Consider the following 14,654-nt stretch of genomic DNA (forward strand, 5'->3'; position numbering starts at 1 on the left):
ACTAAAAATAAAGTAATTTCCTTACCCTAACCAAAAAATCATCCCACAGTACTTTGTTTGACTGGATACTCAAATTGTGACTGGCTAAAGTAAAAAAACAAAAACAAAAAAATACAATAGGAGACCACTGCACATGTGGAAAAAAAAAATTTATTACAGTATTTTTCCCAAGATTACAATTAATAAATAGTTATGTCTACATTTCAATGAAATGTATGATTTCTCACTTTCTACACAGGACATAACACAAAGTCAAGAATACACATTATTTTAGTTTGTAATAAAGCTTGAATAAGTTGATCTAGAAAAGTAGTCTTAAACAGCAGTTGATAAAACCTGTCCATGTGGTTGTAGTTCAATAATGATTTGATTGTATATGGCAAGGAAAACAAGATGAGTCTACATCTGGAAATCATTGCGGAACCCTTGACAATTCAGATAGGCCATTTTATTTAAAACATTTCCATTGGCCTAAGGCACAGGAATAGTAGAGTTTTGTACCAATCATACGTAACATTTTAAACCCCATCTGTTCATTAAAAGTCTTCAATTTAACAATAGACGGTGCATTTGCTATTCACACCTCGGAGTGCACCTGAAATCTTGCACAAAAGGAAGCTTGCAACTGATAAAAACACAGTTTGACCCCTCCAGATCTGTACATTGTGCGTAGCCTGGGACCTACATCGACACATTAGAAAAAAAACAGGATGTATTGTCTGGAACATATCGGCAGGGAATTTCTTGAAATTTCGTCGCTTTCATCAAGTCGTTGTTTGTACACAACTGCTGCAAATCCTTTCTGTCATGTGAAACAAGTAAGTTTAGGACCTTTTCTCAGATGATGGAATGTACAGTATCAAATGAAAGTCAACCTTAAAAATATATATATAATCCAAGGAAATGGCAGCATTAACATTTGTAGGTTCATATGCCACGAAAATATTCAATATCTATGAAAGTCCATGATGATAGCACTTAAACAGATTTTCTTTCCAGACTACGGTACTCTAGGTAAGCGTTTGGTGCATGACCTAAGCTTTCAGAGCCTGAAACGCTTTGTGGAAGTATCCCTCATTTCAACCAACAATTGAACAATATTTGTTAGCAGAGTCCACATCGGGCAAGATCCTTACATACCTTATGTAACATTTCATATAACAAACACATAGAGGCCCCTTTGGATCTACAATGACCTGGATTGTTTTTCTGCACCTAAATAACTGACTGTACATTCATCCCCAACCCTGGACAGACAAAAAAAAAAAAAAAGTGGGATAGAATGATTAGTTTACAATGTGTTCCCACTGCTACAGCACTCTTATTAATATTCTTACCCTTTGTCACATGCAGACAGACTGAGACCAAAAGGTTAGTGACCATCAGTTAGAGCAGGGGTGTCAAACTCATTTTTTGTCGTAGGCCACATTGTAGTTACAGTTTCCCCCAGAGGGCCGTTATGACTGTGACACCATAAAAATCTTTCATCGTGTCATCATATTTCGACACAAAATTTATGAACTAGTTTTGGAATCATAAATCAAGAGTAATAAGATTTTCTAACTCGTGTTCATGTTTGGTAACACAAAAATGGTTGTCATATTTCAAAGTTATTTAAATGACAATTTGAAATTTTTGTACTGATTTCCACATACATGATTTGCCTTCGCGGGCCACATAAGATCACGTGACGGGCCAGATCTGGCCCCCGGCCTTGAGTTTGACACCTGTGAGTTAGAGGGAGGTACAGTTTTCATGAAATGGTGTTACTTTAGATACAAATTTCAAGTTTCATTATTGATAAAATAGTGAGTGTTGACGATTCCCTCCAGAGCTCGTTGGCTAGTGAATGCTACTTAATTGGAGAAGAAAAAAAAAAAGGAGCCAAAGCAGAAAACAAAACTCACCAGAGCCTTCACACCATGTGAGCAAACATGTAAGTAAATAACGAGCAATAAAGAACTATAAGGAATTCCAGCAGCATTTGGACTGTGTTTTTATGTGTGCATGTTGTGTTTGCGTGGGCTATTAAGAAAACAAGTCACAGTTGGGCCTCTCAGAGTAGAGTGTCATCTGTGCATCCTCCCTCTAGGCCGTAGCGGAACTCCTGCAGGTTAGAAACGCCGTAGAAATGGATAAACGCTGCTGCCACGACCAGAACGTGAAAAATCTGATGGGAGTGGAACTGGAAGGAGAGAGAAATACATTGAGTACCAACAATCATTTGCTTTGAGTGTGCAAATATAATTTAGGTGACACATGAGAGGGGACATTGATCTGTTTTTGCAACCTTAACATCGTATCTGCATCACAGAGTACGTAATGTGAATTATTAAAGATGCTAGGATCACATTTCAGGGGTGAGTTGTAATTACTGTTTCACTAATCAGTAGTTTCCCAATACAGTGGTACCTTGACTTACGGGTCTAGTTCACTCTGTGACCAAGCTCATGAATCAGATAACTACAGTTGTCTCTCATTGTATCGCAGTTCACGTTTTGGGTGTTCAGTGCATCACAAATGCTTTTATCGTACTTAAATTGCAAATTATTCCTTATATCATGGGATTTTGCAATGCTTATTTTTCCACATGGACGGTTACTTCTGACTCAGCAATAAGCATGAACCTCTCCGGACCAAATAAAATTTTGCAGACAGAAAAATCTGATACTTTCAGAAAATGATACTCTGGACTTATTATTATACTAAATTTTCATTTATATTAAACCTGTTGCAAATTTGCAACCCCTGCCCAGAAAGGGTTAAAGAGAAAATGTGCACAGTTTGGCATCATTTCACACTTAATAAAATATAGTAAAGTGCAATGTTCTTCCTGGAAAAGACAGCTGGTTTAGTTACACAACTGCACGCCTGCAGTCAAGTAAAGATCGTTAGCTGATTGAATAAAACCGACCACCACTAGTTAAAAAGAATTGAAATCCTTTCAAACTCGGTTGTGGGGCAGTGTCATGACAGGGAGGGTGCTGATTGATAATCAGCACATTAAAATAACAATTGAAAGGCAAAGTTATGCGGTTGTTTTAAATACTGATGGTGTAATTCTCTTGTCTAAAACCTACGACAGAGTACCAAGAGAGGAACTGTGACGCTGTGGTGACCCCTAACGGGACAAGCCGAAAGGAAAATTCTCTTATCTGTACCTATCGACAGTAAATTAACTAGGAGTGGGATCTTTTTTTTTCCTTTTATTTGTTAACTCTGCTACCTGTAGTGAATTGAGCAGAGCTGAGTTCACTGCCATGATATAGGGTGGATCTCAACTTTTAGCTTGCAAGTGAAAGCAAAAAAAGAAGAAAAAAAAAAAAGACTCATCTGAACGATGGGTTTTATCACTAAAAACTCAGTCGTATTTCAAGGCCCCACTTTATTGTGAGAAAAAGTAAATACTTACCCATATGTCACACTTGCCGGGAAAATAGCGTTCAGGGATCCTGGCTGCATACAAACCAGCTCCAGTGATATACATGGCACCCATCAGGTAGAACCAACCCATCTGGCCAACAGTAGTTGCCTTCACGAAGCCCTCCTCGATGGTGAAGTGCATTGTGGGAACAATGCCGCTAAGTCCCAGACCCATAAAAACACCTACGGCATGAACAGACATGCAAACGCAAAAGGCATGATAAAGGTGATCAAAACAAAAACAACATTGAGATGGCCTGAGGGGGATCCCCCAGGCTCCCACAGAGGTTTTCTTTTTTTTTTTGTTATCGTGACTTCATCAATCTGGAACACTCTGAAGAGTACAATAAGGCAAAAAAAATCTTCACAGCTAAACTTATTTACTTCAAATTAACATCCATAAACTAATAAAATAATTGCAGCTGCAGTTCTGAATTAATAGATGTACTCGCGGATGAACTCTTGCCACTGATGTTCTGTGAGTTTCGCAGTTCCACTCGGAGCACAACCAGGACCATAACACGCAGCCCAATCAACGCGAAAATACAAAAGAACAGTGCAACTAATGCGACGACAATGGCTGATCTGATGAGAAAAATGTTGCTTAACTGTAACAGTAACGATAAAGGATGTCCAGTCCAGCGGTGCGTAGAGTAGTCAAACATTGCACTCAGGTAAGAGTACTGTAGTCTTTCAAAAAGTGTCTTGAGTAAATAGTACGCAGTGAAATAATTACTCAAAATACTGAGCAAATGGTAATTTTTCAAATGATTTTTTTCCATCAAAGCATGAAATATAAAGTAGCAATAAAAAGCAATCTGATAATGCTGTATTGTGCACAGTCAAAACTACAAATAAACATCTGCAATTTACAGTATGGTATTTTCTCAAATCAGAAATGAGCAGAAATAGCCACGTTTGGGCAGACAGTACCAGACAAATACTACAATACATGAAAGCTTTTGTGTTTGTTCATCAAAATGTCAACACGAGTAGCGCAGTTTCCTTCATGGTAATGACGACCTTCCCAACATGGTGGCCATGTAAGCATGACAATACGTTGGGCTGACTTATCTTGTGTTCGTACCGATGCCTGCGAAGCCCAATGGAAGACGTGTGAGGTCATGTGATTTTCTTGTGTCGTTTGATTTGTGAACTACACTTAAACGTCACTAACACAGGTTACTATACTGATACTTAGTTGTTTTTGCATTATAATGGCCGATGGTATCACCTGCTCTGGTGGGTCTGTGTCGAGGTGTGGAGAACCGGTCCCATTGGGCCACTATGATGGCGGCAATGCCGAGAACACAAACAATGGTGAGGTAGATAAGTCGCGGCTGAGGAGAACAATAGAACGAGTAATACAGCCACGGCACGAAAGATCCCATGATGAGGAGGGCGATGCCTGAGTAGTCAAGCCTGAGGAAAAACGAAAGATCATGTTTGGCATTATTAATAGACAATTTGTACAAAAAAAAAAATCTACCTCTAAAAAAATGATTTGGTTTCAAATTACGCTTTATTGGTCAGAAAAACGGTTAGTATCTGGTGTGAACATCCGAGTGGCCTTTTATTTCAGGCACATACAAATTCAATGTTTTGGACTCTATGAAGTTAATCAAAAGGCAGATTACTCACAACTCAGCAGCGTTTACAAAATACTGAAAAGGAAAAAAAGTATTTATGAATAGTGTCTCTCTTACTTGGAGAAGGTGCGAGACACTTTCTCGGAGTGACAGTAGACCGTATGAAAAAGCCAGGAGAAACTGAGGCAGAGCACAGCTCCCAGGAAGAACATCCCAAACACCACTTTCTCTTGAAGCGGGGCCATGAAATACATATTGGGCCGTAACATGGTTAGCGTGCCCAGACATAGGAATAAAATCAGCCCTGAGGGAGACAAAAACGTTTTTCAATCTTCTCTCTTACTCACATGTAAAACTAACATTTTAACATTACAGTATGTAACACAATCATAACGGAAAAAGATGAGCTCAAATGAAACATGTTTTGGCATTCTGACCTAACAAGTGAGTCCAAATGTTTCCGGTCTCAGTGTGAATTCGGAAGATGCTTCCAAAGCAGGCCCGGAATGAAGGCATGGGGGGGCGATGTCCATGCAGGAGGTAATCGTTGTCCTTAAGCCACTCAGGCAGGACGTGGAAGGGAATGACTCTCCAGCGCCCCTCCCAAACCTGATAAAACATATTTTACAAACATGGGCATGTTGTACAAGTTGTGAGGAAACCGAAAGGCCTGATTTAATAAAGGTTTGCATGTGCAACAATAGGCGCAAACTTGATTGCTCACGCAAGTAGACATGGAAGCTGATCTGCGCTGACTTGGAGTCAGGGAGGCTGACCTGGACCTGGCCACAAGAAGGAGTCATGCCCTTCCACCTTAATAAAATTCCTCTCAATTATTTCTCCTCTCGACTCACAGAATTTGTGTGTCAGGGTCCTTTTAGCCCACTGTGACAACTCATGCTGGCCTCTCCTAGAGTAATATTCCAGATGCGCTGTCCCAAAGGTAATGTGTGGCTATTCAGCATAACACTGATCGGAAGATGCATGGCTGTGTTTTGAGCTAATGTCCATAAAGCATCAAATATATGAAATTATATCATTCAAATACCATATAAATAAGTACAAATAATGTCTGTTGGAATTGATGTGAGAGTGGCACGGAGCCTCAGCCGGAAAGCATTGGCCTAACAGTTCTGAGGTCCCAGGTTTGATCCCGGACCCACCTGAGTGGGTTTCCTCCCAAATCCCCAAAACATGCAACATCAATTGGACACTCTAAATTGCCCCTAGGTGTGATTGTGAGTGGGGCTGGTGGTCTCCATGTGCCCTGCGATTGGCTGCCAACCAGTTCAGTGTGTACCCCACCTTCTGCCCGTTGACAGCTGGGACAAGCTCCAGCACTCCCCGCGACTCTTGTGACGATAAGTGGCTAAGAAAACGGATGGATGGACGATGACGACGACAATGACAATTCAACAACGCTTATTGGATGCTGCCGTGCAAAAAACAAGGGAAACTGTTACCAACGGAAAGCTTGGGGTTCTCTGCAGCCATGGGTTTAAATCAAACGTATGTCATTACATGTATAAAAAAAAAAAACAAGAGGCCTGAGGACAGTCTACTTAGTTAAAAGTGCTTTTAAGCCACAGCAATATATGAAATTAAAGATATAGTTAAGTATTATTGTAAACCACAAGGAATGAGTTGTATTTTCTGTTTTGGTACAGCTTGGTAGGGGCCATATAGATCTCCCTCTGTAACCACAAACGCATTTTTTGTTGTGAAAAATCCTGTAATACAACATGTTTTTTTTGACTGGCCGTTACATCTGCTGCGTCGCAACGTTGTGAACCTGCAATTCAAATTTTGAACTGCAGCAAAACTAAATGCAGATGGTTGGCCAAGCGTGAAAACTAGCAGAATACTCCACAGTGATCCACCGTTCAGTTGCGTAGGTGGGTTTTTGAGTGAATGCAATTTACCACCTTCTTTTAGGGATCTTAGTAAAGCAGGCCGTGAGTGTCCAAAACACAGGGGACATCTGTACGAACAAAATCAAATACAAGGGTGCATTAAAAATTCTGCCTTTAAAAAGAAAGTGATGCTCAGTTAGGCACTCATTCCCTAATGTGTATCCAACTTTCAGTATGACAGTGCAGCTATATATTACTGCTGACTAACCAACAACAACAGCAATAAGTAAAAAGCTCTTTGGCAGTGACAATCAAAATTAAACATTATTAGTTATTACCTTCGTAAAGGCAAACTAAGTAAGTTTCTTTCGGCTTGTCCTGTTAGGAGTCGCCACAGCATGACATCTCAGATGAATGCTCATATTTGTTTTGATTTCAACTTAAGCAGGTGCAGCTCATGTAGTGGCTGGTGAGTGCACACCACAGATTCTCTGAGCAGCTGCATGGCAAAATCTACAGACGAGGAACTAAAAACAACACTTCTGTGACATGTTAATCTCTCATTAGTACTGTAGACCCAAATTTGGAAGTGTACGCCAACTGAAGTTGCTTAAGCCAAGCAAAACTTTAAAGGAGGACCTGTGCAGTTTAGAAAGGTTTGATAATAGTGACAGTTTGAGCAGGGAACAAATCATTCTCATTTCTTCCTTTTCCTACAGAAAAAATGTTTTTGTACATTTCAACAAACTGGAGATTTACCATTCTGAAATGGCGGCCGTTCAACCTTTGCTAATCATAAGCAGGACTCAATTGGAATTGACACATTGACTTGGAACAAGGAAGTGAAACCAGGTGGCTTGTCTGAGAAAAACCGCAAGCTTTTACTATTTAAATATTTTGGAACCGGGAATTGCCGTTTTGGGAGCGAGGGCAAAGCCACGCGTATTACAACACCTTTGCACAAACTGACACGTTGTGGCAGGAGCAATTTAAGGCAGTTGAACGTAGCCACACCTTGGAGGATTGTGCTTTGCTGTCATTTGACTGTACACACAAGTATAATAATCCCAATAAATATTTGTTATAAGATGGTAGTTAATAATGTTACCTCAGTTACTTAAACATATAAGGCACCTATATATATATATATATATATATATATATATATACTATAAAGAGATTACAAATTTCTTAGGTAGTTTTATTCATTTTAGAAAACAATAGTATACCGATATATTACAATAGTATGGGTTGTTTTCACTGAGGTCACATTTTTTGCTGAATTACCCACACACCACTGAGCGCCACCATTTAACCTCTCTACCTAACGTGTACCCAGTCTGGAAGTCTACAGAATACTCTGGGTTTGTGTTTCTGTGTTTCACAGGCGTCTCGGGACTTAAGTGCACAAGAGAGGACTTGCTAACCATCAGAGAGCCTTCTTGTGACTTTTCTTCTGACTTTTTTTCGACAACACTCGCCAATTCGCTGAAGCTTTTTCCAGAGTTACTAGTCAGCGCCCTCTTCAAAGCCTCACGATCCGGTACACAAGTCCGGCTGAGTAAGCGGTAACGTCATCTAATGCTTCCAACGAAAGACTTTGCACGTTCTTCGGCTCGACGGGGACCTGGCTTTGTGGACGATTGCCCGACGCTGCTATCACGCTCCCCGGTCTCAACCTTGATCGTGCTGATGTGTCGCTGAGCTAACAAACTTAATCGATACTCTTTTCAGAAGGCCAGCACTACAGTTAAGATCGTTTTTTGTTAGTCACTTGAAAGATTCGAGAATTTTGTGTAATACTGAATTTGTTTTTTTTTTGTCTTCCTGCCACTGTCATCAAATTTTAAACAAGTAATTAACATTTCGCTTTGCTTGTGGTGAACCAATATACAGGTTTTACTTTTTGAAAAAAAAAAAAAAATGGAATAAATGGAGTTTGCCTTGATATTAAAAAAAATAATATTCCACCGCTTGTCGTTTTCTGCGTTAGCATACAGGTAAGTGCTCCTCCTTCTCAGAGAGTAAAAGATCAAGGGCACAATACTGCGCCTTTATTACGCAGTCCTGAGTCCCATGATGTGTGTATGCCAGGTAGCCTAATAGTCAGTCTGGGCTTGATGTACTGTCGGTCGCGTCTTCAATAAATGCACTTAGAAACATAATGTCGTCCACCTTGCGTATATATGAGTAACGGAGCTCAGGGATAAAAAATGGCCGCCGTTCGAGGCAGCCCAACGGGTGACGTCACGTGAAAACAATCCATACTGACACATTGGAATTTTCCCCTACTATGTTTAATCCTACTTTGTTTGATACTAACATTTATCATTACCTTTCTGCGTTAAGAGGTGGGACAAATCACACTCAGACTCACACAGCAATCGCGTTGTACTGATTTAAAAAGTGATACATTTCAACTTAGATTTAAGTCACTAAATGTGGTTCTTTGCCTATTAACACATTTTTATTTAGGGTGAACACTGAGGTTGAAAAATGGAAAGCTGCACTCACTTTGTGTACAAACTCTTCCATCTTTTCCATGGCGTGGTGTGCCTGGAGTGGTAAGGTCAGAACCTCGCCCACCTCATCATCCTCTTCCTCCTCCTCATCCGCAAGCATGGTTGCTCCCTTTAAAGAGCGGATTACTGAAGATGAGTGGGAAAACATTTTGTTGGGGGTGGGGTTGGGGGTGGATTACGAATTTTCAAAAAATCATACCTCCGCATGGGCACCTTTGGAGGGCAGCTGGCGAACGCCTCCCTCCTCCAGCAGTGGCCCAAGCTCCATTAGCTCCACATCTGGGACATGGCAGTCCTCTGAGATCCGGCAGTCTGCATCACTTGCAGACCCGTTTCGGCCTGACATAAGGAGACTGCCTGATAATCCACTCACAGTCCCTGTATTCTGCTTCAAACAGTACACTTCAATTTCCTCCTGAGAAAAGCACAAAGTATAATCAACCTCATTGTGTGATATTTTACAGTTCTCAGTGGTAGTGAGTGAACAAACTAATAAAATAATAGCTAAATGCAAACAGTGTGTACCAGAAACTAATCAGACCCCTGTAATTTTTCATTTTGCAGTATTACAGCTATTTACTAGAATCATTTAAGTTGTTTTTTCTCCCTTATTAATGTACAGACAGCAACCCATTTCGAGACACACACACACACACACACACACACACACACACACACACACACACACTAAATGGAATTGTTGAAATTTTTGAACTGAAAACTGAAATATCACACAGCCATAAGTATTCAGAGCCGTTGGTGTTGTTACACACATATTTAACTCTGGGTCTGTCCATTTCTTCTGGTCCTGCTTGAGATGGTTCTGCACCTTCACTGGAGTCCATCCCTGTTTGACTACGAAAGGCCTACTGGACTTGAGGAAAACCACAGTTTTCTTTATAAGAGTTTACAGCTCACAGTGTCAGAGCAAATGAGAATCATGAGGTAAAAGGAACTGCCCGAAGAGCTCAGAGAGAGAATCGTGGCAAGGCAGAGATCTGGCCAAGGTTACAAAAAAAATTCTTCGGGTTCCCAAGAGCACACCGGCCTCAATAATCCGTGAGAATTGGATTGGGACGACCAGAACCCTTCCTAGAGTTGGCCCTCTGGCCAAACTGAGCAGTCTGGAGAGAAGAGCTTTGGTGAGAGCGGTACAGAAAAACACAAAGATTACTGTGGGTGAGCTCCAAAGATGCAGTTGCGAGATGGGAGAAAGGTCTAGAAAGTCAACCATCACTACAGCCCTCCATCAGCCAGGGTTTTATGACAGAGTGGCCTGAAAGAACCCCTTCTTCAGTGCAAGACACATGAAAGCCCGCATGTAGTTTACTTTAAAATAACAAACAAACAAAGCAAAAAAAAAAAAACACCTGAAGGTCTCCCAGATGGTGAGGAATAAGGTTCTCTGGTTTGGTAAGATTAAGATAGAACTTTCTGGCCTTAACACTGAGACGTATGTGTGGAGAAAAACAGGGATTTCTCATCATCTGTGCAATACAATCCCAATAGTGACGCGTCGTGTTGGCAGTATCACGCTGTCAGGATGTTTTTCAGATGCAGGGACAGGAAGACTGGTTCCAATCAAAGGAAAGATGAATGCGGCCAAGTACAAAGATGCGTGTGCGTGTTTCTTTCGGCTTGTCCCTTTTGGGGTCGCCACAGGGTGTCATCTCAGAGGAACGCACATATGTTTGGCACAATTTTTACGCCGGATGCCCTTCCTGACGCAACCCTTCTCAGGGATATTCTGGATGAAAACATTCTGCAGAGCGCTCAGAACCTCAAACTCGGCCAAAGGTTCATCTTACAACAAGACAATGACCCTAAGCACACAAAACAACAAGCATAAAATAACAAAGCAGTGACTTCAGAACAACTCAGTGACCGTCCTTGAAAGGCCCACCCAGAGCTCCGACTTAAGTCCAATTGAGCATCTCCGGAGAGACCTGAAAATGGTTGTCCACCAAAGTTCACCATCCAACCTGAGAGAACTGGACAGGATGTGCTAGGAGGAGTGGCAGAGGACCTGCAAACCCAGGTGTGAAAAACATGTTGCATCATTCTCAGAAAGATTCCTAGCTGAATTAGTGTGACTCTACTAAATACTGAAAAAAAAGTCTAAATACTTATGGCTGTGTGATATTTCAGTTTTTCATTTTTTATTAAATTTGTAATAAAATGATTTCTATTTCTCTGTCAGTATGGCGTAGAGTGTGCATGTGTGTACATTGATGAACTTAAATAATTTTAGCAAATGGCTGCAACATAAAATGAAAAGTTCAAGGGGGTCAGAATACTTTCCGTACCCACTGTATTTATTATCATGTTTATGTAATTTATGAGCATTCTCGCTAATTTTGCTAAACAATACTCAGACGTCAAGTCAAATTTTCAGCCAATAAAATCACTCACAAAATTACATTCAAGCACAGACATTCAGCTATGAATGAAGAATGAGCTCATTTAGTTAAAACTGGATGAAACGTTGCTACACTGCTACCCTAAGCATATACAACTATAATACAATTGAAAAAAGAAGATCAATCTGATATAACTTGTACATTTTCCAAAGAACAATGATCTGTTGACATTAAATGTTGGTGTTGTTTTATTTGGAATCATGTAAAACTGCAAAAATGCACTAATTTAGCCATAAAGGACCTTTATTCTGACACCAATGAAGATTATATTTGAGGAAAGAAAACTTCTAACTCTTAGCACTGAGTTGACAAAAAAAAATTAACTTGACGATGTCAGTTTTTAGAAACACTTATCATATCCATAATTTTAATAGCCTTCCTTGCATTGCATTAAACGTGTTCACGTGATGCCACGCAAAAGCAACTATTGTGTTAACATTGGGCCCAGTTATTTACAGTGATGTTTAAGTTATGATAAATCTAATGACCAATAATTCATCTCGTGGTTGCCAGATTCAACACTCAAGAACCGTACATGCTCCAACATGATTTACGTACAAATGATCAACGTTCAATTGCCAAACACGCAAAACAGGCTAGCGATTGTCGAAACGGGTTTGCCATCCCATGACATCATATCCCATCTTAATGGGAATATTCAGTGATGAATCCGTTGGATTGTAAAACTGTCAGTCAGTGACCTCAGTTTAAAGCTCTTACATTTGCATTTATGGCTCAAATCCGAGATGACAAGCGAACAACAGCACGTCCAAGCAGGTTGCAATTTTGCAAACGCTGGCGGGCAGACAAACAACGGATGTGACTTAGCAAAGCGTCAGACCGAATACAGTAACCAAAGAAAGAAAAGCGTGAATAACAAATGGAAGATACCGACGCTTTAATTAAGTGAACCTCCCTCGACCGCTAACAGCCTGTGTCACACGGCAAATCCTAATTTAGCAAGGGGAGTTCAAACAAATGTGTGATGACAGATCGCCCGTATTACATGTCGCTAACGTTACCCCTAAGCTAGCGCTGAGCTGGCAAACGGGCGACATTATTCGCCTTGCCAGAGACACATAGACTCAACATATGCAACGGCAATTGAACTAAAGACACGCAATTTACCTGACAAAGTAGTCCTCAAACCAGGAAGGTGAATTACTAATGGAAAAAAACAAAACACAATCCTTTTCGGAAGTTGTGCTCTCTTCCGCATAGTTAATCCGCACCCTTCAAAACAAAGTAAACTTTCTCGATCCATACACTTCAAAATAAAAGGTTAAAAACTACGGAGTAGGTCATTGTTTCCCTAAACAAGGCACATGAATTCCGAAAATGTTCACGACACAACACCAAATAACGATGCCACGTCTTAATTTACTCAAAACTAAGAAAACAGTGTGAAACCTGCGCCTGTTTAGTGTAACATAAAATGTATTATTAAATTCTATGCCTTCTCCCATCGAGTGGAAGAGCACTGGATTACTCTCCCTGTTACTCTACGTTCCTGACTTGGATAAATACAACACATTATTTGCTAGCAATGAATAATTTTCCAACCAGGTAAATTAAAAAAGATATTTTTCCATGGCACTCATGATGTACTCAAAGGGCACATAAATGTTGGAAATCAATGGTGTTGATTAAAAAACAAAAGAAAACCAAATATGTTGTTTCATGTATTTTGTTTGCAAAAGGTGCTTCACATGTATGAATACAGCAGCAATAATAGCATTTTCTTCATTTAGAATTTTCATCCATCCATTCATTTTCAACACGATTTATCCTGGTTAGGATCATGGGGCGCTGAAGCCCATTCGAGCTTACTGGACAAAAGGCAGACTACAACCTGAACTGGTTACCAGTCAGTCACAAGTCACATATCGACACAGGCAACCATTCGCAGCATCATTGAGTTAGAATTGAACCCAGGCTGCTCGCACCTGTCAGTGTACCACTACACTATCGTATTATATGTTGAATGTCAGTGAATTCATGGGGGGAAAAACATGACACATGATGGAATGTTCCAATAATTCAAGCATTGTATTTATTATCCATCCATTTTCTTAGCCACTTATCCTCACAAGGGTCACAGGGAGTGCAGGAGCCTATCTCAGTATTATTAGTATCAGTATTTTTGGGATGTAGGAGGAAACCAGAGCACCTGGAGAAAACTCACATAGGCATGGGGAAAACATGCAAACTCCACACAGGCGGGGCCGGGATTGAACCCAGGACCTCAGAACTGTGAGGCTAACGCTTTCCATCTGATCCACCGTGCTGCCTTGTATACAAATGCTAAATAAATACTCTCTTCATTGCAACATGTCAAAACAGAATGATTTTCATCACATCCAAAGTAACGATTAAAAATTATTGACACAAAAGCTCTGATTTAAATTGATTAAATGATTGATTAGCTGATTGTTTTCCTTTGGCACATTGAAAAGCACAGTTTAAGAAGTCAAGTTATTAGTCTTCTTCTTCTTCTTTTCCTTTCGGCCTGTCCCGTTAGGGGTCGCCACAGCGTGTCATCTTTTGCCATCTTAGCCTATCTCCTGCATCTTCCTCTCTAACCCCAACTGCCCTCATGTCTTCCCTCACCACATCCATAAACCTTCTCTTTGGTCTTCCTCTCGCTCTTTTGCCTGGCAGCTCCATCCTCAGCATCCTTCTACCAATATACTCACTCTCTCGCCTCTGAACATGTCCAAACCATCGAAGTCTGTTCTCTCGAATCTTGTCTCCAAAACATCCAGCTTTGGCTGTCCCTCGAATGAGCTCATTTCTAATCCTATCCAACCTGGTCACTCCGAGCGAGAACCTCAACATCTTCATTTC

At 40.5% G+C, this 14,654-nt stretch overlaps 1 protein-coding gene across 3 annotated transcripts; it reads right to left on the bottom strand.

The window, feature by feature from the left end:
• Positions 1–134: 134 nt before the first annotated feature.
• adipor1a (adiponectin receptor 1a) lies at positions 135–13,048 on the bottom strand. Of its 3 annotated transcripts, none has more exons than XM_061833368.1 (8): positions 12,936–13,048; positions 9,587–9,802; positions 9,380–9,496; positions 5,450–5,621; positions 5,130–5,316; positions 4,658–4,845; positions 3,413–3,606; positions 135–2,185 (listed from the first exon to the last, which is right to left on the bottom strand). In XM_061833368.1, exons 2-8 carry the CDS (start codon positions 9,731–9,733, stop codon positions 2,057–2,059), a joined length of 1,134 nt encoding a protein of 377 aa, XP_061689352.1. In that variant the 5' UTR covers positions 9,734–9,802; positions 12,936–13,048; the 3' UTR covers positions 135–2,056. The 3 variants fall into 3 exon arrangements, with proteins under 3 accessions (XP_061689352.1, XP_061689351.1, XP_061689355.1); XM_061833367.1 differs by lacking the exon at positions 12,936–13,048 and adding an exon at positions 12,528–12,915; XM_061833371.1 differs by lacking the exon at positions 12,936–13,048 and having other exon boundaries at positions 9,380–9,513; positions 9,587–9,728.
• Between the last annotated feature and the right edge of the window lie 1,606 nt (positions 13,049–14,654).

Source organism: Syngnathoides biaculeatus, chromosome 10 (assembly GCF_019802595.1).
Source record: "Syngnathoides biaculeatus isolate LvHL_M chromosome 10, ASM1980259v1, whole genome shotgun sequence".
NCBI lineage: Eukaryota > Metazoa > Chordata > Actinopteri > Syngnathiformes > Syngnathidae > Syngnathoides > Syngnathoides biaculeatus.

Coding starts and splice junctions, on each gene's coding strand:
- adipor1a (XM_061833368.1), bottom strand. CDS start 9,733: ATGTCAGGCCGAAACGGGTCTGCAAGTGATGCAGACTGCCGGATCTCA. Junction 9,497..9,586: donor CCAAAGGTGCCCATGCGGAG/GTATGATTTTTT, acceptor CGCTCTTTAAAG/GGAGCAACCATGCTTGCGGA. Junction 5,317..5,449: donor CATTTGGACTCACTTGTTAG/GTCAGAATGCCA, acceptor TGTCTCCCTCAG/GGCTGATTTTATTCCTATGT.